The 27,484-nt window shown below is 40.3% G+C and overlaps 1 protein-coding gene across 1 annotated transcript; it reads right to left on the bottom strand.

Annotated features, from left to right (window-relative positions):
* Positions 1-27,484, bottom strand: LOC136423940 (uncharacterized). The gene is made up of 25 exons (XM_066412341.1): positions 27,373-27,484; positions 14,581-14,719; positions 13,574-13,690; positions 12,245-12,418; positions 11,991-12,064; positions 11,496-11,593; positions 10,371-10,521; positions 9,823-9,935; positions 9,329-9,476; positions 8,982-9,064; positions 8,719-8,825; positions 6,468-6,663; positions 5,922-6,170; positions 5,569-5,661; positions 5,119-5,212; positions 4,672-4,809; positions 4,101-4,180; positions 3,861-3,945; positions 3,102-3,188; positions 2,598-2,686; positions 1,769-1,976; positions 1,423-1,569; positions 1,006-1,213; positions 600-792; positions 1-4 (listed from the first exon to the last, which is right to left on the bottom strand). Exons 2-25 carry the CDS (start codon positions 14,708-14,710, stop codon positions 1-3), a joined length of 3,066 nt encoding a protein of 1,021 aa, XP_066268438.1. The 5' UTR covers positions 14,711-14,719; positions 27,373-27,484.

The following is a 27,484-nucleotide window of genomic DNA, read 5'->3' as shown; positions in this document are numbered from 1 at the left end:
TCAGCTAGAAAGAAAGAAAGCAGTTAGATACACATTAACAACGGAAAACCTTGTTTGTGCAATTTAAGCAACAAACTATGTGAGGGATTTTCGGATTTGGTTAAGGACTTCAACTTAGGCAATTCATTTGCACTAGCGTCGCGGTGGCGTAGTGGCAGGGTGTTTGGCCCCAGAACCCAGAAATACCGCGTACCGGGTTCGAATCCGGGGTTCCCTGATTTATCCCGTTGACGATGTGCCATTGGGAAAGGCACTTTACACGACTTTCCCGACTTTACTCAGGTGAAAATGAGTACCTAGCTTCGGTTAGGGACGTCCCTCGGATAGCACGTTAAATGGAGGTCCCGTGTTTGAGGAGAGCACCTCAAGCACGTTAAGAACCCAACACACTTATCGAAAAGAGAAGGGGTCCTTCCCGGTGTGTGTGGATCATGTTAATATGTCCGGATATGCAGCTTGTACTATTCAGTACAAACCTGGTGTGTTACGCCTTGATGCGGTTTACCGGGTATGCAATACAAACAAACAAACTAACAAAAACAAAACACTTACGTTCGCAGGTCACGCCATCGGATGCCACTTTGTAATTGGCCGGGCACATTGAGACACATTGGGTAGTTCCATCCATGACATATTTGCTACATACGCACGTCACTCCATTTGCAGCCACTTTCATGCCGGCTGGGCATCTTGCCACGCATCTAGTACTTCCATCTTCTTCGATAATGGCAACGTTCTGACAAAGACGGCATTCGGTGTCGAGCTTCGATCCCGGGGACATTGGAATACATCCTGTATTGTAAAGTAATGCTCAGTCAAACCGCTTTTATGTTAGTCTACAAAACTACAAAACAGGATTTTTTGAAAAGCTACCAAAACATACTGTATGTCCATTACACAAGTCGCCTGCAAAAGCTTACAGGGTTTTTCAAAAACCTACCAAAACATACAGAATGTCCATTACACAACCCTAACCCTAACCCTAACCCGCATGCAAAAGCTTACCGTTACATTCCGGGTGGCAGTCTTCCACACACATCCCATCTTCATTCATGACAGTTCCTCCACTGCATTCCATTTCGCCTGTTGCGCCTCCCTCGATTACCCGGGCATCCATGACCTCCACAGGTTTTTCCCCGCTTCCAAAGGAGTAGAACTGAATGCCTAGTGGTGGGCTGCCATCAATGTAGACCATGTAGACTAAGCCTTTTTCCTGTGGACAAATATATTACATGTTAAAACAATGTTGACATGCATGGTACAGTAAACGGTGGCCCAGTTAATGATCTGAGACTATAGCTGATAAGAAATAACATTGAACATCTACAGCTTAGTTCATTCAAAAACAGATAGAAAGATATAAGGCAGATAGATAGGTCAATAAATAGGTCTAGATGGACAGATAGATTGTTTGTAACTTACTGAATTATCTGAGCCAATGCCATATTTGATGTAGGTTCGTTTTTTCTCCATGTCTTCTTCTATGCAAATAAAGTATGGCTGAAACAGCTTGGAGTCGCCTAGACTTCTAGCGCTTTTGGCTCCCTCGTATTTAACCAGCTTCATACCCTGTAAAATATCAATGTTTTTATTGTATATGGCATAACGTGAATATTATCAAACCCACTTATTGCTCACGTTACCTTTTATTGAAAAATGTTTCCAAGTTTCAGCACAATATCTTAAAGATCCGATGCCGATTCAAAGGTAAAAAAAAAAATTCAAGTTGGGAAAAGATATATATGATTCGTAGTTCTGTCTGCGTTACCTTGTAGAGTGCGACACCCTGGAAACTGATCTGGAGATGGTACCAGGTGGTCTTGTCCCTCGGGATGGCAGAAAAGACAACAAAAATGTCTCCTGAAGACGCGGCAATAAAGTACAGGCATCTTCCTCCATACTCCGCGGGCTTGATCTGGTAGGAGTTGGACCACTTCACAGTGCAGGGCGCTTCAACGATACTCGCCAGAGCCCCCCTGGTGTCCACAATATAACAATGTTATTTCACAGTTCTCTATCGACATTATACCGCATTGATTCACAAACACATACTGCACAGGCATCAATTTGTACCAAAAAAATAGCATACAGGTGGTGCAAAAAAAGAGCCTATTCTAGTATTGTTTAAAAAAAATGTGCCACCAGGACGTATGATCTATATGCTTGTGGTTGTATTAGCAATGAAATTGGCACAAAATGAAAAGAACAGTGTGGGTTTTTTAAACAGTTTGCACGCTCAGTTGAACAAATTTCATTGAACGTTTATTCATTTTGAAGTAGGGCAGTTTGATTCGTGGTTTGACATTTTGTTGTTTGCTTAGTGCTTGCTCGCAACACAAGATTGTGTTTTTAATCAAACAAATACCTTTTCTTCCGATCTACATTTAAGTTACTTCGTATCTAGTATGATACATTTAAGAAAAAACAAGTTTTTGAATTTAAAAACAAACAAACAAGATCACTAATCAGCGGCATCCTTTACAAAGTGCACAAAGAAGAAGAGGGAAATGCTATTTCGTGTTATCTATACCTGACAGCATCCTACTGGATGACTATCCATTCAAGTATTGAAATGTATTGCATCAAATCATCCTCACCTGTTGCTCTGTGAGTGCTCTAACGGACTGATGAACTCAGTTCTGCCAACAATCGAGTTCAACAGGCTGTGGGGGAGGTCCCCAAGAAGCTGAATATTTAGCATTTAGAAGAAGGTGTGTTAATAATATTTCTTTCAGAACACAAGGGCGAGTTTAATGAAATTTACCGAACATTTTTAATAAGTGTTGGAACGTAATGTAGTTTTTTTTTCCTTCTACGCAAGTTTGGGATCTCACGCTTCTTAGTATTTCTTGAAAGAATAGCGTTATTGACCGTGAATTTTACGCTTCGAAATGTCTCTACTTCAATTGCAGTCTGAGAAGAAACGTTAATTCTTCCGATACATTTCTACACACCAAAAACATTTGAAACATTTGCAAACGTTTAAACACATCAATGCAAGCACGATATGACGCGACACAACATATAAACGTCATTTAGAGATAATAAAGGAAACAAAAATACTCTGATTAACTAAAAATAAGTGAATGAGTAGCCATCACCTTTATGGAAGCTGTCAGATCATCCTGTGTTACATACAACTTGCCGGATTTTTCTTCGTACGACATAACAAAGCCATAGCAGGAGACCTGTTTAAAGAAAAAAAATTCTAGCATGTTACTTTGTTCATCATTTCTTAAAAAAACAAAAACAGTAGCAGGGCATATTAGAGATGTAACATTGTTTAACGAATAAACGTATGATCGTGAAGTGATGTAGTTTTCCAGACCATTTAAAACTCATATATGTATAATTCATCGGGACGGGTAATAGAACGGGTCAAGGGTACATATACATGGCTGTAAGCGAGGCACTAGCTCTAAATTTGAACAGGTCATTTCCCAGAGAAATATTGGTCTAATAATCACTTAAAGGCGACATATCTTAGTTTTCGGTGTTTAAACAATAAACTATAATATTCCAGAAGGATATCATTGCACAGTGTGTATTCCTTCCGTTTATTTCTCTTTTCAGTCAGACCAATCGAGACTAGTGCCTTTAACAAATCATTGTTGAAAACATGGCATGTTTGTGACAAAACCTTCAATTTTCAAACTGTTGACTAGAATCTTCAACAAAAACATACAATCCATCCATATCAAATATTCAAATATGTTTTCAAAAAGAATCATGTGCTAAAATGCTAAAGTATCTATGACACTTGAAAACCATGGCAGGTACAGTCCCCGTGTGATGCTCCATGATATCCACGTTGAAATAAAGGAATGCAAATGTTGGTGTAACAAAGGGGAAATATCTACCTTCTTGTTTTTAGTGTCACCACTCCCCCCGTTCACATGGCTGTCGTAGACGTGAGGATTGGACCCTGGTGCGTGACAGCTCCACCTGTTGTGAAACGCGACCAATATAAATCAGCAGATCAAACATTCATGTAGTTTAAGCTATCATTTACCATACCAAAACATACCTAAACATCAGACATTATTCAACTGGTATACAGCACATAATCAATTCTAATCGGTAATGTTTTAAGACGGTACCTGTTCTCTGCATAAGTCACGAAGGCTTCAGTCTCCCTCTTGATATTGTCGTTAAGGTTCTCAGGAAGATCAAAGAATATCTGCAATTCAGACGGGGTAACATTGATCATGGATATTACAATCTTCATTGTGTAATAAAATATAAGTTGCAAACCAAATTGTTTCATCATCATCATCAGTATCATCACCACCACCACCACCACCACCACCACCACCACCACCACCACCACCACCACCACCACCACCACCACCACCATCATCATCATCATCATCATCATCATCATCATCATCATCATCATCATCATCATCATAATATCAGGGTACATCACTCCTGAGCAGGCACCCCCTGATTGATTCTACAAAACGAGAAAAGTGTATGCCCCTCGTGCTAAGCAAGTTTAAAAATCATCCTAGCGCCAGAGACCTCTCATGTGATAGAAGGGTGAGTATTTTACAATGAAATTAAAGAATGTACAGATAGCAAAAAACATGATACCTTGAAAAACCTAGTATGTAAGTCTAAACGTCTCTTGATATCAAATGAAATGAGATTTACGCATTTTTTTCTAACCTTATAAGTGTCTCCGTTGATCAATTCAATCCAGGAAGGGTGAGTAACTCCAGATTTTCCTCCCTTCACTACTAGTGCCTCAGTCTGACATCCAGGTTTCCCTCCGTCAAGATGGAAGTCTGTAGTGGGGACTGGACCCTGGGGAGGTAACATATTTAAAACAAGAAGAAGCAGCACGGTTTTCCAAAACTACCCTTTCTTTGAAATTAGTTTTCTTTAATCTGTCATTGCCACTTGGACAGAAGGGAACTGCTGAACGTTTTTTTTAAACATAAAGACAGCTAATGTATGCAGAGAGAAAGAGGTCATTGAGAGTATATGGAAATCGAAAACATGTCTTCCCCTGGACACCTTACTCCCTTCCCACGACCACGCTAAAATCTGTCGTGAATGTGCACTTGCACTAATTCTATATAAAAACAAATAGTACGAAGACTTCGACCATACCTCTTCCATGTAAACAGCAATTGCCCTTTCCAATGCAAGTCGCTTCTGGTCCATCGATTGTTGAAACTCTTCAACAGACGAATCATCACAATACCTGAAAACATTAAAATGAAACAAAGCAAGATTGGATTGGAATGACCTGCATCATGTCACGTGAATTGGACTGTATTCTAACTGCATAAAATTACATAGTTACATAGGGTGTAAAAATATATCAGAGAACCACAAAATGTCACAAATGTGGTTTTTAAACAATATACTAAGTCTTTTTTTCAAAATTTCACATTATCCTTAGTTTAATGTGGGTCATCATTTCTAGTCTAAGTCTGATCATTTTTCTCTCTTCACAAAATTCATTACTTCCTCATTCCATTCCCTAGATATGTAACTAAAATCTAATATGCAAACTATAACATACTATTAGATAAATACATATTTTACTAAACAAACCGTTTCTCATCTACTGGTACTGTCTCATTTCCCTTCTCCACGAGTTTCGAGACGGTGTAGTACTTTCTTCCTGTATCTTCCTCTGTCAACAAGCTATGGATTTACAATCATAATATCAAACTGATGCACACACAAAAAAAGGAATCACTATTCCACCTTTCAGATTTCCATATCAGAGGTAAAAGTATGAATAAGAATTCCTATTGAAAATAAACTTATAAGAGTTATGATAAAGCAATTGCCATATGTTCATCACTTCACTCCTATAGCCTTGCTTTAAACCTAAATTTTGATAGGCGTGCAAACCTGATGCGTCACAACCACGATGATATAATACCCATACTTCTACTTACTTTTTACTAAAGCAGCCATCTGCAGCATCACTAATGTCGAAGGGGAACAGAAGTTTGTAGTTCATGTTCAGCAGCTCTGACATGGTCCCCATGAACATTTCAACAGGTTTCGGGTATGTCGGGATGGACTTCAGCCATTCGGTGAATGTTTCTTTGAAATTAGTCGTGTAGAAGTCTGCAACGATGGCTGCGACTTCCTGCTCACCTCCTTCAACCATCACACGCGTGCTGGAACTCGTGGACGATGAGCTGTAACATTGCCATTTGTCAGGTTATCCAAATCATTATTGAGATCATTTTGACAGTGATTCTTTTTTCCTCCAGCCAGACATATTCCTAAGCTTTTAGCGTGATCATTTGATAAAATGACGACGATGATAATGATTTGCTAGAATGCTACTATGGGCACTAGTAAAGATAACACATATTGTATATAAGACCTTTTGTGATGTCTTTTCACGTTTAACTGTAATCACTCACTGACATTTTTATAAGGAATTTTGGGAACATGCTATAAGTATTACAATAAAAAAAATTGTGTCGTACGAGCTTTCACTGGATCCCTCTGCGCTGTAATGAGCTCCGGCATTGAAAAACATGGTGTTAAGAGATGCCTGGGCCTGAACAGAGAATTCCTCGAGACTTGTACTTGCTGTGGCTTCTTGGGCCTTGAAAAGCCTTAATGCACCACCAAACTTTGCTGACTTGATGAAATGAGTTCCATGGCGGAGGATGAATATCTCTGCAATTGACAAAGGATTTCAATAGGAAAGTTTATTGCAAATTCCTGCCCGTAGGCTAATTGCAAGTACATTTACATGTAACACAGAGTGGACGGACGGACAATGATGAACTAGATAAACTGCCTACTCTAGTCTTAACTACTGACACTAAGTTCTAACTTATTGTGTTCGGCTTCTTTTTCCGAGACAGTGGAAGACGAATGATCCCAATTTTTCTGTAATATGTGGGTTTTGTGATGTTGTGAGGAGAGTAGTTTTCTTTTCGTCTGAAAACGTGGAGAAATTTGGATGGAAAATGGTGGCCTCTTTAAATAGCTCATTTCTTTCGTGGTCGTAGAATGGGCCACTTGACCTAAAATGTGTTTCGTCTTCCACCTTGTTTGACATGCAGTATTTACAAGTTCTTTCGCACACAGGTGGTAAGTTCTTGTACCACCCTTTCTCAATTTCAAGGGGATGGGCACTAATTCTAATTTTGCTAATTGCAGAGCGTAAATCAAAGTTATCTAGTTTTGAATAATTTTTCCATGGTATATGTTGTTTTGCATGTCTTATAAAACATTATCTTGCCAGTATCTATACCCATATTGTGACAGAAAGTTTGAATATACATATTGGTAATTCTGGACCTTAACATAGTACATACTGACTTGATATCACTGGATGAATTGCAAGAATAGAATAGATATTTCTTTTACACGTTTTAACAGAGTTCTTCTACGACTAGCTGTAATAAAGTTACGTTGAAACAAAAGAGCATCAACTTGTAATGGGTGTCTCTGATAATCCATCTGTAACAAGCGAAGCAAAAAATGAATCACACTTACAGATATATCTAAGACTAGAGGGAATCTACCAAGTTCTGCTCTAGAGGCTAAATTGCTACAGTTTCTGAAAACCCCAAGTATATTGTATAAAATAGTTGTTGCGAAATTTCAATTGGAGAGCTGTCATCTATGGAATCAGTGCCCCACATTTTGCATCCATACAAAAGAATTGGCTTGATACAAGAACCAAATATTCTTAATAAACATTTTGGAGAAACAGATGTACGAATAAGAGATTTCAGGCTGTTCATAGCTTTACGTGCTTTGAGTGCAAGTTGTTTTTTTTTTTTGCCAGGGAGAAACTGCCCGACGATATAATAGTCAAGTCGAGGTAGCAGTAGGAGGGAACTATGTCAAAATGTGTCTTGTCCGAATGAGAATAAATGTTTTGGGAGGGACCGGCCTGATTTCTTGAAGATTATAACTCTTGTTCTCTTTAAATTAACTTGGAGATTCCATTTGGTACAAAAGGCGCTTAATCTATTGATAGCGCATTGCAAACCTTCATCTTATTCAGAAAATATAACAACATCGTCTGCATATAACAAGCATGATACGAATAAATTATGTAAAGATGGCGGTGTACATTCAGCATTGTCGAGCTCGTGTACAAGTTTCAACCATGTGGGTCTTAGATTGCAGCCCTGTCTAACACCTTTTTTGGTTAAACACGTTGGCATTAGACCGGACGAGGTTTTTACGCACTTCTAAAGTTTGTTGTACATAAATTTGATAAGCTTATAAGAATTCCCCTATGCCTGAATTCAGAAGTTTGTAGCGAAGTCCTTCTCTCCGAACGGAGTCAAAAGCTTTTTTAAAGTCGACAAAACATGAGTAAAGGCGTTTGTTTTCGGAAAGGTATTTGCTTCTTACATAATAACAGGGTGTCCATGATTAGTAAGTTGTCGTTTGTGCCAAATCCTTTTCTAAACCCGGCCTGATTTGGAGAGATAGGTTAATGTTCGTCAAAAAACGTGGTTAGGCGTGTGTTTAGTATTGAGGTAAATGAATTCGCAAGACAGCTAGTGACTGATATCCCCCTGTAGTTACCAGGGTCGTCTTTTGTTCCGTCTTTATGAATAGCAACAATGTGGCTCGTGCTCCAGTCTTGAGGAAAGTACCGAGAGGATATGAATAAGTTTTAAAAATACTAAATCTCCCAATGGACTAAGATGGCACTTTAAAAACAGTTCTTCCTATAATAAATGTATCATTCAAGGTACTTACGATGTTTCGCTTTTCCCTGAATGAAATTCTTGGGCAGAGACAGGAAGTCCCGCAGAAAAGAAATGCTCAGGGAATCGGGCGTAACTTCATCGAGGAAGATTTCATACCTAAAGGTTGAAGTTAGTAATGATTATTTAACTAAGTCACAGAGCCTATGACCTGTTCAAAACCATAACGTTATGAGCCCCCTGCCAAGATAAACAACCCTCACACCAACGGCATCAACATTTAGCCATTCGAAAGAAAGTATAAACCACTAGTACCTGATAACATCGCACTCTATAAGGGACATGAACGACTGCTTCTGGGATGACGACGACCCACCATATGCTGCGTCAACGGAAGCCTAAAAAAGTGCACATATAAGTCGATTCATTCAATGTTTGGAATATGTATGATCAATGATATGCCAATCTGTCAAAAGAAAATCAAAAGTTAAAAGACAAACTTCTTTCTGCATTTCTTTGTTCTTAAGTCATCTAACCCACTGTTTTTTTGTGATACTTTCTTTTCCTCTTGCCGATATATCACTATTGGAACAATATTGAATTGATATACAAACAGAACAAGAGCGTGGTCATCACAACATATCAAAAATATCAAATATAACCTGGAATCCAAATCCTGAAAAAGAGACGCCGGCCTTCTGCTGAAGAGACTGGCGATAAGATTCTTTGGACTCGAAGACAGAGGAGGTGACTTTGGTGTCAAAGATGCCGTGAACATTCATATTATCCGGGACATCCTCATCGTGATACCTGCGGTCGAGTGCATGGGAAATGAGTTTATCAACAATTTATTGAATACGTTGCCAATTGCACTGCGTTAAATACTAATTTATCTAATTTTTTACAATGGCAATTGTACATCATTGGATTGCTAATATTACCCTTTAAAATGACATTTTGTTCGCTATGTTAAAGCAGAGCACCAGATCGACTCATGAGAGTAGGTCTTGAAAAAAATCATAATTGATAATCAAAAGTACAAAAAGAAATATGCTTTACCAGATTAAGTTTTCCGCCCTATTTGCGCTAAATCTATACAAAACCACACCTTTAGATCATCTAGATTATCTTATAACAAAATGCCATAAAAACTGACGTTGCCATGTTTTCACAGTTTCGCTGCACAACAGTTTTCCTCCTGGATGTACTGCTGTAATCCCCGCGACCATCAAAGCCGACCCCAATATATGCACATCCCTCCATCATGTTCTGCAAGACAACAGGTTAGGGAGGCGTGCGCGTATCCTGTCATATACCTATACAAACACTACATGTTCTAACTGTAGATCCTATACCTAAAGTAGAATATGATATTGTTTGGAATAATTATTGATATAAGTAATCATAAACATGTAGAGATACGCGTAAGAGGTGAAAATCAATCATTACACAGACATTGCTTGAGTAACACATTTCGTACCTAGTCGTAGTACCTTGGGATAAAACAGTTTTCATGAAGGCAGATCATTAAGATATTCTATGCATGACCAACATAATTCATATTTCAAAAACTGCAAGGCATTTATGTATTGATCGAGGTCTATAACTAATAATGACTTAAAGAAGGAAATAAAAAAAAACGGCAAAGGACAATATTATTTTGACAATTTCACTTGTAAAAATATCTCCGGAGACATCACTCACATGACAGGCCGGGAGTTCACTCTTATCGTCGTAGCACGGATCTCCTGGTACGTATCCTGTCCCGAAACAGCCGTTCATCAGAGCAGTCCCCATCCCCAAGGGGTAAGAGTATGCTGCTGCCTCGGACATGTCATCGTCTTCGTTATCCTCCCTACAAATGTGAAATAGTTAGAAAAACGATCTCTCGCACATGTCTCGCCAGTTGTAAATAAAATTAGCCAATATGTATACCTCAAATCCTACTGTCTTATGCATGTTGCATAATTTTGTCTCAACGTTTTCTTAAAAACGATAAGTTGGATGTTTTAGAAAGGATGTTCGGTTTCTACTACTTTTCTTTAAACGTTAAATCGCTTCCAAAGTGCCAAACGTTAGATCGCTTCCAAAGTGCCAAAATTGTCAATCTGAAAAAATCATTTGAAAGCTGACACCTTCCAGCATCTCACTGGCAAGTTTGTTTTGTTAGATTTAGTCGTTAACGCAACTTGGGAAGCGAATTGTCGGGTCAAGGCTGATTCGAATCTGAGTTTCAATGCGATCAATTGGTCGGGGTGACATTGGAGCTAGTAGCTTGGTTACATGATCCATGTCAACAACAAGATTTAAGGAAAGATGCACTGTCCAGAAAATAATTTGTATTTGTGACAAAGTGTTTTTCCTTCTTTTTATGCAAGGGACCTCGGAGAGAAAGGGCGTTTTGGCGCGGATTTACAGTGAAAACCTGCAAATGACAGCAAGTGACCCCGAATAGAAAGCACGTTCTATTCGAATACGTCACTTCGAACATAATAATGTTGTTCGAATTCTAAAAAAGTCTGGAAATTTTGCGCCCATGTTTGACCATCGTGATACATAAATATGATTATCCTAGCATCTAATCAATACAACTCTTGACATCTTAGATTGTCTATTTAGTGCAATTTATTTCATGAATAAGACTTTCAACCAATTTTGAAAGTGTCCTTTTTTTCTTCATAAACCCTACCCTACTCAAGAAAGGAAAATAACGACTCTCCGACGTACATATAGAATCAAAGTCATAGTCTGTGTTAGATTACATGACAACCATGCTAACCTTGCATACAGTTATTTGTATTATTTACAGGTAATCATTCAAAGGCTTACTTAGGATCTTCTTCAATGTCAACCTTCATGCGCATTCCTGGTGGAGCGAACATATCATCCTCGACCATGCCTTTTTCTGCGATAAAATCTACCTCAGCCTGCAGGGCAGTCAATATGCATACAGAAATGTAAGCAAAGAATGAATTGGTTTCAAAAACAAAACAATGGGATTTTATACAATCAGAGGCAAATGACAGCCTTTATTAATTATTTCTTTTTACTGATTTGTCTGCATCTTTGCTATTTCTAACACACGTTTTCTCTACAGCATACTCTACACGAAAGACTAAAATGCCATAGTCTTAAAAACATGCCCAACGCAACGTTTATTAGCCACATATAACACCAGATGATGGCTCATTCCCGTTGTCGAGGATTAGAGGGACACGAGAAGGCACATTATTTTCTTTTTGACAACATGTGCTTCTTTGACATTTAAACAAAAACATGAGATAGAAAGAAGAAAATCTATCCCAAATATTTTCCCGAGAATACCTTTATCTCACTTTCTCCTGCATCACCACCTTCTCCTCCTCCTTCATCATCGTCATCTTTTTTTTCGTGGGCAACTGTAAAAGAGACAACATGACATTGCGTTTAGAATGTGTTAGATGTTTAGACTATACATATATCTGAGTAATTCCAAGTAGCACACTGTGTTTGACAATGTTTCACAGCGGATAATTGAAAACTATGAGCTTTAGGCAGACATCTTGTTCAGGAATGTATGTATTGATGCCTTTACTTACTATCTTCAAGTAGCTGGTCTACGGTCTTTTCCGCCACCTCTTTTTCAACCTCTGCGGTCACCTCGGCCTCATGTTTCACACTGTCTGATATGATGTCCGGGCTCATGTTCTCCATGGAGCCCAGCTGCTGAATTGTGTCCGTCAGTTTTCCCACATTGGCCCCACCTCCTTTTGCTGCACATGACAAAACAAGGGTTCGAAGAGTTCATTCCTCCGAGAAATATGTAGAGCTTTTGTAGATATGTTGTTTCAGCTTTTACCCCCCTTTTGGAAATAAACCAGTCTACTACTATATATTGTCTCATTGATTATTGATATTAGAATTTAATAATTGACATATTATACCTGAAATGCTGGTCTTCCCTACCAAACTTACATATACTGTATGTGTGAATGTCCTTTTCTTTGGCAGAGTTTTATTTCTACATCTCATCACATTTTTTATGGAAACAATTTGTAAAATAATCTATGCATAGTGATGTAACAGGAGGAGCCCTAACATGATACATTTTTTTCACGTGCTCCAGCACACGGCGCTCCATTGCTAGTTACAAAAAAGTGAGGTCTTGATTAATCGATTTTGGACATATCCATCTAGTGTTACGCTAGATAGTGCAGCCTAACTTGACATGTTTTCGTGATTTTACTCTCTTCAAAAGTTCGTGGTGAATATATGTAAACAGAAAAAATAACCGGATTCTATGGCAGTTAAGCCTTCTTTCGACCTTGAAAATCGTGATTGCTCGAGCTCACATGAACATTGATTTTAAAGCGAAGATAATCATTTTCCCTACGAATTCAACAAAATTGGAGAGATTGAAAAACTAAGTCGGCCTTGTAGCTGAACAGATCATTCCTTCCACAGCGTCAACTGTTTTATTTCTTCGTAATAATCACCCGCATAATCACGTCGAGACTGTCTTCTTTAACCCTTTTATAGGGTAGGATGGATCTGACACAATGACACTGGGAATGTTTCTGATTTATTCTCTTAACCCTTGTCCTGCTGGAGTTCCAGAGGAGAAATATACCCCCACTGCTGAAGTGCCCAGAAAAATTTGAAAGAAGGGGTACTCGTTTGATATTGCTCAATTTTAGTTACCACGCTGTACAACAACGCTCGGGTGCAACGTACGCATTCTAGAAATATTCTCAACTCAGCAATTGTCAGGGCTAGCATACAGTACAATAATGTGCAACCCGGCAATTGCCGGGCGTAGCAGGACTAGGACTGTTGAATTCATCACTCACTTTTGTGCAGAACTATTTGTTAACATGATGAAACATTTCATGGCTGTTCCTAAAGCCATAGCTGTTGAAGGAACTTACACAAAAGGTTCCCAGCAAGGTTCGCAATGGCCGGTAGAAAGCGTTTGTTCTTGACGTAAGGTGGAGCGTCTTCAGCCGCTGCTGCTTGGAGGGCGTTCTGAAGGTCATCCGGCAATACTACAACACAAATCGGATCGACGTTTCAATTAAAGATGAAATCATCCGCACATTTTTCTGTGTAAATTCATTCAAAGTTTCTGTTTCTATATAGAGAGCTCTTAGTAACTACTTTTTGCCACACGGGCCACTGGCAATGTAATGTGTCTAGTGCAAAGTATGCACTAGTTTTTAGTCTTTGCCTTTGGTATTACTTAGCTCAAGTCGGATTATTCACCACGCTCTTTCGACTTCCCTTCACCTCTAGAACATTGCACTGATCTAAAAAGTGCTTTATCCCAAGGCTCAGAGGTGATCCTGCTACAGACATTTTTTCACATTGTACCACTGTTTGTGAAATCTGGCTCAGCCTATTCTGTTCAAACACAAACCCTGATCATCTCTTGCATCATTTTAACTAGAAACCTGCAGATGATGCATAATATAGATAATGATAATTAGAGAACAGTGACATCTAGATCTTTAAGAACCTATTGTGGAAAGACACAGCACTGTCGTAGTACTAGTATATTAGTAGTACCGCTATTAAATCATAACCATAGCTGGCCCAGAAAATGATAGCAAAACCGGAAGTTCCGCTGCAGTACCATTATAAGCAAGCCGCTGGAGGGGGGGGGGGGTAAAATCTAATCATTTCGAGGTCTCAAGAAGACCTACCCACATGCCAAGTATAAAGACAACCCATCCAGGCAATCCATCCATTCTCGAGTTATCGTGTTTACAGAAGGTCGCACACAAAAGCGAATACTGTCAAATTATAACACTCTCGGCGAAGCAAAGATAACTAGAGTATAGCACATGTCCTGCTTGTGAATGAGAATGTACAGTGTTGCCGCCAGGGCTTTCTGTGCAAAGCTGTAAAGGACATGCAATAGCAGCCAGAACCTTACCTATAGACCTTTTGATGACACGATGTCTTGATTCGGACGATTCATTCTTCCGAAAGTCAGTCAAGGCAAGGTACACAGTCACGGCCAGGATCAGCCCCAAGGGTAATCCTATCCCCACAGCCCTCTTCATATTGGAGAACTAATGCACATTTAAACAAAGAAGAACATACAGTGAACGCTGCTCTGCAATGACGACAAGCAGCAAAGCCTCTGAGAGTATATTAAAGTGTTCATGACACATGACAAAAGTGGCCGGAAAACATAGAAATATAGAAAATGTATAAGTAAAGTAACTTTGAATTGTGCTTTACAGCGATAACTGATAAATACACGGACTTTAACATTTCATGTTTTTGATGAGCGTCGACCAGGTTCGGAACAATGCACTGCTTATCTGTGACCACCGCATTGGGAAGCGTGCTGTTTTCCAATATACGGTATATACGCCTGGTCACGATTTGACTTCGTTGTGTGGGTGTAAGCAACTGCCTTTGATGCAAAAGAACAACAACCTTGAAGCCTACCTAAGGGCCATGTCACACTTGTGCGTATATTCAAGTGCGCGTGAGTTCCGCAGTATTATTTTTTTTGGTTTAAGTAAATTTTGCGGGGAGGAAGTTGTTTTCTACTTTGACCTATCGTTGTGCAGTCTGGTTATCAAACCAAAGAAATTCCTTCTTCGTCTGCAAACTTAACCTAAACCAAAAGCATGTTTATACGCAACCCATGCGGGCTGTTATATACGCACACGTGTGACAGGGGCTTTACACTTGTGCGTATACACAAGTCCGCGCGAGTTGCGTTTAAACATGTTTTGGTTCCGGTTAAGTTTGCAGCCGAAGAAGTAATTTCTTTGGTTTGATAACTAGGCAGCACAACGGTGGGTCTCGGTAGAAAACAGTTTCTTCCCCACAAACTTGACTAAACGTCTTAAAATGTTAATGCTCAACAAATTAGCACTTGAATATACACACAAGTATGCGGGGAGCGTTAGGGCCCTCTCACACTTGTGCGTATATCATGTCCATGTGGGTTGCGTACTAACATTTTTGTCATACGAAGGCGTACGCACAATACGCACCTAATGCGTATATCAATTGCTTTGTGGACGTTTTAGGTACGCAGGCATACGCAAGCTAGGTACGGCCCAGTACGCCTGATTGTTTTAATTAGGAACTACCAAAACATTCGTGCGAACGCTGTTACGCAGCTCTGACGTTATAAATACGCAGTGCATCCGTCCGACATCGGTCGAGTGCGGTACGAGCGCGCTATGTGTTCGCGTTTCATACGCGGTAGTACGCTTCTCTTGCGGCACGAGCTCTGAGCAGCGTACACAAAGCCTACTTGCAGCGCAGATAAAACGCATGATGAACGAACGTATAGTGAATAAGAATTTATGTCACGAATTAGTGCCGTTAGTCCTGCGATCGGGCAGCGCATTGTACGTATAAAACGCACAGATGGCGTACGGATAGCGTACACATAGCGTACTCAACGAACATCCGGGGTTCATTCCAGATTTGGTATCATGTTAAATTGGTCGGGTCCGGTATTTGATTTTGGTAAGGACAGAAAGGAAACAAACACAACCTTGACATAACTTTTTATGTAAATGATCATTGAAATGCCCCACACGACTGCAGTGTCCCTGTTACACTCACATAAAAATCCTACTTTTCATCACTTGTGGAGGCGTCTTTCAATATATTGATAACAGTTTACATAACAACTTATATCAACGCAACCAAGTACACAGGTTCGATTAGCATTAGTCGGAAGAGCGTCAGGCATGCGGTCGGCAGATGTTGTGTGCGACCGGAATGCGCTCAGCATACGCACCTGATAGGCAGCTATTCGCTGCAAGGATAATAGTATCGCGCACTTAATATGCAAATCATACGTGTCTCGTACGCAATTGATGCGCTGAATTCGTTATTCATACACTATATGTGCGCCGCGCATAACTCAAGAAATTAATCCTTAATCCGTCACCGGAGACCATAATCCGTCACCCTTTCCCTTAAATATCCGTCATCAGTATGCAGTAAAGCTACAGTTGAACCTGTTAATTCAGATGCCGTTATGAACAAACATTGTGCAATATGTAGTAGGGATAATGAGCATTTGTATTGAAGATATCTCCTGTGAAAGCTTCTTGAATAGCAGTTGCGATTATTCTGGGAGGTTATCAACTGATAAGTAGTATATATAGTTATTGTAGTACAAATTAGCCATAAAATGGCACCAATCGCCTAATTCGTGAACGTTTTAAAGCACAACTAAATTCAAAACAACTCTGTCATTCAACAATTGGAAGCCCCGCCACGGCTCAAACTAGGGAAACTTTCGGGTATACGAAAATTATGCCCCTCCTTACGACGCCCTCCTCCCCCTGACGTCGTGCACAAAACACGCGGCCGAATTTCCTCATTCCTGAAAATATGAGACACTTTGTTATACAAGTACGCTAGATGGTCGCGTTTCTTACGCGGTGATACGCTTCTCTTGCGGCACGAGCTATTAGCCGCTTATACATAAAAGTTAAACATACTTGTAGCACATATACAACGCAGGATGAACGAACTAATTAGTAACGCACAACAAACGCACTGATAGCGTTCATACAGCATAGGTATTCCTGACAGCTTTATATACACTGTACCCCTGCTCAATGCTGTACAGATATCACAAAATATCATACTTTTGCCAAATATCAGGATAAACCATGCACCAAATTGGGTCATTATTTGACAAAATGCACTTGTAAATGATTATACAACATGATTTGACAAAATCTGTTACAGCTATAAGGAGCTAGAAGGGGTCAAATGCTAAATGGTGGTGGGGGGCAGTACAGGGCTGACCCTAAAGTTAAGGCTGCTCACAGGAAAACCTGTGTAAATATACTGAAACAAGGCTTCATAAAAGTACCAACCCAAACTTAAATATTAAAAATTTTTCTCCGCTGGAAAGTCACAACGGTATAGTTGATAACCGTGCAAAGAAAACAGAGGGTTGTAACGTTACAGTTCAAACTCCGAGGAAAGCTTCCAGTTTTCGGCATATTGGGATTTCTATAGTTAAGGACCACAGACTGACTGACATTGACGCCGATTAAAATATAATAGGGAGCATTTTAAAAGAATTATGACAAATGAATATGTTAAAGTTAAGGGTACAATCTACGAAATAACTGGAAAAAAAATTTGCAATTGTGTTTTTCTAAATTTTGACGGCCACTTTGATATGGGGTCAGACGGAACTGCAGCCAACGAGAATCTAAAGACTAATATTTAACAATACTGGAAAAACCTTGGACAAATGGAAAAAGCTTTACATGGCAGTGAGGAAGACACATTCACTACTATAGTGAAATTATGCACTCCACTTATCCGTTCTGGAGACCTAAAGTGTAAAACAAATGCTCATATAAACGAGATATCCTTTACAATGGACTCAGTTGAAGCAGAAATCAAATCTAAGCATAACAACAAAACCCCAGGCAAAGACCAGATTGTAAATGAATTTTGGAAAGAGGGGGATCGATAAGAAATGTTAAAATCAGTCACTACTCTCATTCAACACTCTACAGCAAGGGTGAGATTCCGTCAGACTGGCACAAAGGTATAATAGTTCCAATACATAAAAGTGGAGATGTGAAAGGTCTTAACAATTACAGAGGCATAACTCTTATATCATGTGCTAGTAAAATCTTCAACAATGTATTTGAATCACAACTGTCCGACTTCTTGGAAAAGAATAACATCCTGGGGGAAATACAAGGGGCCTTCAAGAAAGACAGACGACCAAAAGACCATATCTTCAGCTTAAAGGGGCTCAGTGCTATCCCCAAATCCAATGGTAAACCCACTTGCATGGCTTTCTTAGACCCCTCTAAGGCCTTTGATCTGGTTTGGCGTGATGGACTAAAATGTGTACTAGCACGGAATGGGATCAGTGGGAGGGCGTGGAATATTATACATAAGATTTATGAGAAGGTAGAAAACAAAGTTATATTCGACGACCTAGAGACAGACTACTTCGATTCAAATATTGGTGTTAAGCAAGGTTGTGTCCTGTCCCCTATTCTGGTTTGCCTCTAAATAAATGAACTAGCGAAATCCTTACTTCACGGTCTTGGTATTCAATTTAACAGAGAACCTTTGATTTAGTAAGCGGAATTTTCTTTGAAGATGATGTCGTACTTTTAGCTGAAAATGAATAGATGCTAAAACACATGTTTCACATTACAGCCGACTTCGGAGTGAGATTCAAACTAAAGTTCAATGAGAAGAAATCTAAAGTCCTAATAGTAGGGAAGGAACTGGACCCGATTAGGAAGTGGGAAGTAAAGGACCTCAGCCTAGAAGAGTGTGAAACCTATAAGTACTTAGGAATACATATATCTCGAAACCTGAATGACAGTATACACATAAGTGAGACCCTTAAGAAGGCTAATAGAAGCACAGCAGCATCTACAATACTAGGCCATATCAGCTTTAACCGCATTGCTTATGGTGACAAACTATGGAACAGTATCATTGTACCAAGCATAAACTATGGTAGCAGTATCTGGGCACCCTCCTCAATTAAGGACAAGACCCACCTTGAAAGTTTACAATACCAATTTGGCAAATTCCTATTTAAAGCACCGAATGGTACAAGTAAAGCTACTGTGTTTGGTTAACTTGGATGGGAATCTATAACAAGCTTACAGGACAAACTTAGACTAAAATACTATGACCGACTTGTTAAAATGGAAGATCAGAGATGGCCAAAACTAATACTTCTTCAAATTTTACATGATCAAGAAAAGGAAAACTATACAATGGTACTGGGTTAAACACATGAAAAATCTTCTCACATCTGTAACACTGGACCACATATGGTGTAATCACTCACCCATCAACAAACACTGGATTAGCTCAGCACTAAAAATACATACCGCCCAACAGAAAGACACCTTTTTAAACATCATGACCTCTAGTAAACAGACTGTGATCAGTACTAAGCTTGAGCCCAAGTTCGAAGACTATCTAAAAGACTCCACAAACACAGAGGAAAGTATGTTAAAATTCGAAGCCAGGGCAGAATACTTTGAAGATCTCTGGAGGGGGGCGAAATCGCTGGGATGGGGGATCCCTCTGACACCGGTGCCGCCCAGACGGCCTGCAAATGAGGCTATCATTAACCCCCTATTTCCTACCATTCCAAATCGAAAATGTTGACTGCAAGTCAATATCTAAATGGCTTGCTACAAGTAATAAGTGTTTCCGTTCATTGTAGGATCCTGTTTTTTGCAATTTGAATACAACTTAGCATTTTTAAATTTAAGCAGCTTCTCACCGGGTCAACTGCTATCACTGAGTCGTTGTGTCCGATTCTGTACACGTGCCTAAACTAACAGGGGAAAACTGGTCGGACGACATGGAGTGGTTCCTAGCGACTAGCCATATCAATCAATATAAATGAATATAAATCAATGGAAGAAGGTTACTGACAACAGAGGCTGGATTTTACTCAAATGGCTGAAAACAGCTGACATAAGGAAACAGCTGCTGTTGGTAACTTACAGGGTTGGTAATGGTTGACTCACAAGATTACTTAAGAGGGTGATGCCACCATCGCTAATGTGGAAAAAGTTTCCCGCAATATTGTTGTTCACTTTGGCCGAAACGACACTGCCGCATTTTCAAATCTGTTGGTATGCATGCTGTGCGCGTTTAGAGGAACTTTTGTGCGATACTTGTACATAATTTGATGGTTGCTTGTTCCTATTTCGAGTTGAATAAACCACACACGCTTTACCAGATTGGCAATGTTAAGACAAAATGAATGTAACGTTAGGATATAAGACTTAGATTTAGGGTTTTAACAGAGCGGGCGCAATGGTTATAAGAACACGGAAACTGTTCGTGCAAGAATTTCATGTTTGTTTCACTGAAAACAAGCGGCGATCGAGTGCACATGCATCACGGGAAAAAGTTGATTGCGTTTAAACCTTTCAAAGAAAAGCAGGGAGACCTTGAGAAATAACCCGTAGTACAATGAGGTTTTTGAAAGTGTGATGTGTTACATTTCTCGACTAAATTGTTGTTCACGTTTGCCAAAACGACACCGCCGCATTTTCAAATCGGTTGACATGTATGTTGTGCGCGTTTAGAGGAACTATTGTGCGATACTTGTACACAATTTGATGGTTGCTTGTTCCTATCTCGTGTTGAATATACCACACGCGCTTTGTCAGATTTGCAATGTTAAGATAAAATGAATGTAACGTTAGGATATAAGACTTAGATTTAGGGTTTTTACAGAGCGGGCACAATGCTTATAAGAACACGGGAACTGTTCGTGCGTGCAAGAATTTTGTTTAACTGAAAACAAGCGGCGATCTAGTGCACACGGCTCGCGGGAAAAAAGTGCTTGCGTTTAAACCTTTCAAAGTACGCCAGGGAGACCTTGAGAAGTGACCCGAAGAATAATGAGGTTTTTGAAAGTGTGATGTGTTGCATTTGTTGACTAAATTGTTGTTCACAGTTGCCAAAACGACACCGCCGCATTTTCAAATACGTTGGTATGCATGCTGTGCGCGTTCAGAGTTGCTTGTTCCTATCTCGAGTTGAATAAACCACACACGCTTTACCAGATTGGCAATGTTAAGACAAAATGAATGTGATGTTAGGATATAAGACTTATGTTTATCGTTTTTACTGAGCGGGCGCAATCTTTGTAAGAACACGGGAACTGTTCGTGCAAGAATTTTGTCTCCCTGAAAACAAGCGGCGATCGAGTGCACACGGCTCGCGGGAAAAAGTGCTTGCGTTTAAACCTTTCAAAGTACGCCAGGGAGACCTTGTCCTTGAGAAGTAACCCGTAGAATACTGAGGTTTTTGAAAGTGTGATGTGTTACATTTGTTGACTAAATTGTTGTTCACATTTGCCAAAACGACACCGCGGCATTTTCTGATCCGTTGGTATGCATGCTGTGCGAGTTGAGAGGAACTTTTGTGAGATACTTGTACACAATTTGATGGTTGCTTGTTCCTATCTCGAGTTGAATAAACCATGCACGCTTTACCAGATTGGCAATGTTAAGACAAAATGAATGTAACGTTAGGATATAAGACTTAGGTTTAGGGTTTTTACAGAGCGGGCGCAATGTTTATAAGAACACGGGAACTGTTCGTGCAATGATTTTGTCTCGTTCTATAATGCTTACGTTTAAACTTTCAAAGTACCCCAGAAAGACCTTGAGAAATAACCCGTAGTATACTAAAGTTTCTGAAAGTTTGGTGTGTTACATTTGTCGACTAATTGTACGTTGTTCACTTTTGCCAAAACGACACGGCCGCATTTTCAAATCCGTTGGTGCGTATGCTGTGCGCATACCACGGAACATTATATTTGTTGCATACTTAAGCGACATTGAAGATTGCGTAAAGATATATACATTTTTAAGTTGACTTTACGCTGTTCGTAAAGATAGTGTAAAGATGGACCTTGAGTTTCGGCATTTAATACGTCTTAAATGCGGCTTAAAGGTTACTTTATCTTGTTCCAATGTTTAAGCTTTATTTACGAATCTGATTAAGCATGCTTAGATACCCGATTTCGTGCGGTGCCGAAAGGGTAATTTTTTGTAATTACCCACAAAACCAAATGGTTCAGTCCACTCGCCCACTGACGGGAGCCGCGTAGCCTGACGAATCGCGCTCCTAGTGTCCAGCCGGTCAAGTAACTTGGGCTGGGGGCAGTAGCCTAAAATACTATGACCGACCTGTTAAAATGGAAGTTCAGAGATGGCCAAAACTAATACTTCTTCAAATTTTTGACATGATCAAGAAAGGAAAAAACTATACAATGGTACTGGGTTAAACACATGAACAATCTTCTCACATCTGTAACACTGGACCACATATGGTGTAATCACTCACCCATCAACAAACACTGGATTAGCTCAGCACTAAAAATACATACCGCCCAACAGAAAGACGCCTTTTTTTAACATCATGACCTCTAGTAAACAGACTGTGATCAGTACTAAGCTTGAGCCCAAGTTCATGTTTGTTTCACTGAAAACAAGCGGTGATCGAGTGCACACGGCTCACGGGAAAAAGTTGATTGCGTTTAAACCTTTCAAAGTAAACCAGGGAGACCTTGAGAAATAACCCGTAGTACAATGAGGTTTTTGAAAGTGTGATGTGTTACATTTCTCGACTAAATTGTTGTTCACGTTTGCCAAAACGACACCGCCGCATTTTCAAATCGGTTGACATGTATGTTGTGCGTGTTTAGAGGAACTTTTGTGCGACACTTGTACACAATTTGATGGTTGCTTGTTCCTATCTCGTGTTGAATAAACCACACACGCTTTGTCAGATTTGCAATGTTAAGATAAAATGAATGTAACTTTAGGATATAAGACTTAGATTTAGGGTTTTTACAGAGCGGGCGCAATGCTTATAAGAACACGGGAACTGTTCGTGCGTGCAAGAATTTTGTTTAACTGAAAACAAGCGGCGATCTAGTGCACACGGCTCGCGGGAAAAAAGTGCTTGCGTTTAAACCTTTCAAAGTACGCCAGGGAGACCTTGAGATGTAACCCGTAGAATAATGAGGTTTTTGAAAGTGTGATGTGTTGCATTTGTTGACTAAATTGTTGTTCACAGTTGCCAAAACGACACCGCCGCATTTTCAAATACGTTGGTATGCATGCTGTGCGCGTTCAGAGTTGCTTGTTCCTATCTCGAGTTGAATAAACCACACACGCTTTACCAGATTGGCAATGTTAAGACAAAATGAATGTAACGTTAGGATATAAGACTTATGTTTATAGTTTTTACTGAGCGGGCGCAATCTTTGTAAGAACATGGGAACTGTTCGTGCAAGAATTTTGTCTCCCTGAAAACAAGCTGCGATCGAGTGCACACGGCTCGCGGGAAAAAAATGCTTGCGTTTAAACCTTTCAAAGTACGCCAGGGAGACCTTGTCCTTGAGAAGTAACCCGTAGAATACTGAGGTTTTTGAAAGTGTGATGTGTTACATTTGTTGACTAAATTGTTGTTCACATTTGCCAAAACGACACCGCGGCATTTTCTGATCCGTTGGTATGCATGCTGTGCGCGTTCAGAGGAACTTTTGTGAGATACTTGTACACAATTTGATGGTTGCTTGTTCCTATCTCGAGTTGAATAAACCATGCACGCTTTACCAGATTGGCAATGTTAAGACAAAATGAATGTAACGTTAGGATATAAGACTTAGGTTTAGGGTTTTTACAGAGCGGGCGCAATGTTTATAAGAACACGGGAACTGTTCGTGCAATGATTTTGTCTCGTTCTATAATGCTTACGTTTAAACTTTCAAAGTACCCCAGAAAGACCTTGAGAAATAACCCGTAGTATACTAAAGTTTCTGAAAGTTTGGTGTGTTACATTTGTCGACTAATTGTTGTTCACTTTTGCCAAAACGACACGGCCGCATTTTCAAATCCGTTGGTACGTATGCTGTGCACATACCACGGAACATTATATTTGATGCATACTTAATCGACATTAAAGATTGCGTAAAGATATATACATTTTTAAGTTGACTTTACGCTGTTCGTAAAGATAGTGTAAAGATGGACCTTGAGTTTAAGCATTTAATACGTCTTAAATGCGGCTTAAAGGTTACTTTATCTTGTTCCAATGTTTAAGCTTTATTTACGAATCTGATTAAGCATGCTTAAATACCCGATTTCGTGCGGTGCCGAAAGGGTAATTTTTTGTAATTACCCACAAAACCAAATGGTTCAGTCCACCCGCCCACTGACGGGAGCCGCGTAGCCTGACGAATCGCGCTCCTAGTGTCAAGCCGGTCCCGTAACTTGGGCTGGGGGCAGTAGCCTTCGGCCGAGAGCTTGTGTAAATACAGGCTAGTGAGCCGCGTGACCGGAGTTAGTTCAGTAAAGAGCGCCGGGTCGGTTGGACGCTCCGACCCCGTCTAGTAATTTCTTTTCCAAAAGTTAGCCGGATGGAGAGGGAATATACCCGTCAACGTCGGTCTAGGAAGTGCTCAGTTTGTCGTCTCCCAGTGCAGGGACACACAGGCCCGTGTGGCCCAGGAAACTGCTTGTACGAGAGGGCGGAGGGCTCGTCGGACGAGGAACATTTCTACCGCCTGAAAAGCGAGCGCCGGTTACAAGACAGAGTTCGACATCTGAGGAAGGACAGCAAAGTGACAGATATTGCGCGCCGCGTATGGTCGGAAAGAACCTCGGATGAGTCAGAAGATACCCTGACGCCCAGGCCGCGATCCGTGCAGAGCAAGAGCGCCTTCCTCTCATCACGACCTGACGAAGAGGACCAGACTCGACACGCGCGGGCCAAGAGTGAGCCGCCCCAGGTTTCCCGCCATCACTCCGCGTCAACGAAGGGCCAGGACGGGAGGTCACCGGAACACGCAGATGCCCAGCGGTATACGGGCAAGATCTGAGGACGTCCAAGGAGTTGGTGCGAGAGGTTGACGATGCGCTAGAAGGGTTACTGAATCCCACATCGCCTTCCCGTGACAGGAAAGGTGCTAGGAGCAAACACCCCAGCCGGAAACGGTAATTACAGTTGTAAGTACTACACACTACCATTTACGGGATCCCCATACAACATGAGATACTCCGGTAAATGAACGCCTGAGACTCTGCGGAAGATATGGTAAACATGTCTATGCTTGTACGAGACATATAAGCAGTCGGAAATACCATGTGTTCTCTGTAGGGGCGGATAACGGTTCGGTGTAATAAGGTGCAAGTCCAGCTTCAGGTCAAGAGATTTAGGTTCAGGTCCGGACCTGAATCTGGACCTTATCATGTCTAGTTGACATTTTTGGTTTTATTAAACAAATATCAAGTATAGAGAACTAAGAATGACACGCACGACAATGAAAGTTTCTTGTGAGATGACTTTCAAATGCCCCACAATCAGAGGGGAGACTCAAAACACTTAAGATCAAACAAAAGTTAAAACCATTCATATCCTTCATAAGTTGCCTTTATAAGTATTCTAAACCTAACAGATCTAGCAAGTCCTCTAGTTTAATTTGTTGAGAGCTGATTGAACTGAATTGACTATGAATTTAGACTAATCTAGTAAATTCAAGCAACCATGGTTACTTTATTCAACCTTTAGGGCCAAATAGAAATGTCTGCATAGAAATGTATATATTTGTACTTTGTCCCGATGTTTTTTTTTATCAGGTTTTGAACTTTTAGGTTTTTGGACTCGGCTCTTGGATGTTACATAGTACAGGGAGTAGTCAGGACCAGCGAACCTATTTACACCCCCACTTCTAAATAGGAAGATTGACAGCAAAAGGGTTCGAATACACGCCTTGAAGGATTTTGTTAAATAGTCTCGTGTTGAAAAGTTGATGATTCCTTGTTGTTTTCTGAAGATAATGACACTGGCGGTAGAAAAGACTTGCTATAACATCACAAGATATCCAGATTTCTAATATAATAATACAAGTTACGGGCGACCTGTAAAGCGTTTGAAAAAAACTACCGAACAGAAATATTGACACCCCGGGTTTCCTAGTACACGTCTTGAAAAACGTCTATTGACCAGTCTTCCATTGAAATATTGATAGTTCCGTGAAGTTATCTAAATCTAAAAACACCGAAACCCCATAAAATGCCCGATGTAAAATGGTAAGGTACACAGCATTCTAGTATAACATTTTGAGTAACGGGTTTGTTGAGGAAAACTCAAAAAATACTTTTATAAGAAAGTTTGACAGCGCAGTTGAAAGGGTTGAAATACAGGTCTCATAGATTAATTTCCGCTAGATAGTATCGCATTGAAAAGTTGATTCCGTTGTACTTTAGAATGTAACGGACTCTGTAGAAAGTCGGGAAGACTTGATTAGACAAGAAAAGGTATTCATGCTTCTAGTATGATACCATAAGTAACGGGTGTAACGGCGATTTGTTGAGCGTTTGAAAAATACGTTCGAAAGAATAGTGGCATTAGCATTGCCCTTTTGATTTCGGTATATCGACAGCCGAAATAGCACTCACTTGTGCTTAGCGAAGACGGGTAAAACCCCAAAAGCTACTCACATTTTCAAATCTTTTTGAGGGATAAAGTAAAAAACTCGGTAACCAGCGTAGATCAGTTTCAATGCCGGGGGGTTTCCAAGGATTCATCACATTTTTGTGTTCCTAGTCAAGGAGGCCATTAACCCGGCATCTTGTCTACCGTGGTTTGGACGGGCTCCCTTCGGAGCAGAAGCGGCTTTTCTGCCGGCTGTGTAGTCTTTGGCACTCGGTTGAAGTGCACGTGTAAAAATCTTTGACGGAGCCTGATCCGTTCATCCGCTTGGAGAGTAGTTCTCTATCAGACCAACGCGCTGGTTTAAAAAGAAATGAAATCGGCCAAGTAGGACAATAATTTGCAACGGCATTTCGACCATCAAGGCGGATACATTATTTTCGCAGACAAGACTGAATTTTACATAAACCGTGGGCTCACTCCAATGGCCTTTTTTTAACACAATCGTTTTGATGAATTCTACTTTTGACTGTAAATGCACATTTCTGTTTATTCTTGTGGCGCATTGAAAATTAAAGCATTTCTTTCGTTCTAGCCCCGCCAAATGTGCGCTCGGCGCCTGGCTGCGAAGAGAGAGTAGTCGGCCCACCCAATAACAAAATACTAAAATGCAATTGGACCAAAATTCAGTAGCACACAGTAAAGGACAACGGAAAATATCAAAATAACCAATCAGCTAGAATGTATGGTCCGTGCTCACCTGCTGTTTCCAACTTGTGTTGTAGCACGACGCGTGTCACGGCGGAGAACGTCGCAGCCAAAATGAAAAGTCAGGCGGGTTTGCGGCAATATATATGAGAATGAAGGAGTAG

Source organism: Branchiostoma lanceolatum, chromosome 18 (assembly GCF_035083965.1).
Source record: "Branchiostoma lanceolatum isolate klBraLanc5 chromosome 18, klBraLanc5.hap2, whole genome shotgun sequence".
Classification (NCBI taxonomy): domain Eukaryota; kingdom Metazoa; phylum Chordata; class Leptocardii; order Amphioxiformes; family Branchiostomatidae; genus Branchiostoma; species Branchiostoma lanceolatum.
The sequence above is the reverse complement of the archived record's forward strand: the minus strand, read 5'-3'. Positions and strand labels throughout refer to the sequence as shown.

Bases quoted from the DNA above. Each gene is read 5' to 3' on its own strand.
- LOC136423940 (XM_066412341.1), bottom strand. From the start codon at position 14,710: ATGAAGAGGGCTGTGGGGATAGGATTACCCTTGGGGCTGATCCTGGCC. The intron at 6,664-8,718 runs GTAAGTACCTTG...TGTCAATTGCAG, and splicing joins TCAGGGAAAAGCGAAACATC to AGATATTCATCCTCCGCCAT. The intron at 6,171-6,467 runs GTACGACACAAT...GCAATGTTACAG, and splicing joins GAGGGATCCAGTGAAAGCTC to CTCATCGTCCACGAGTTCCA.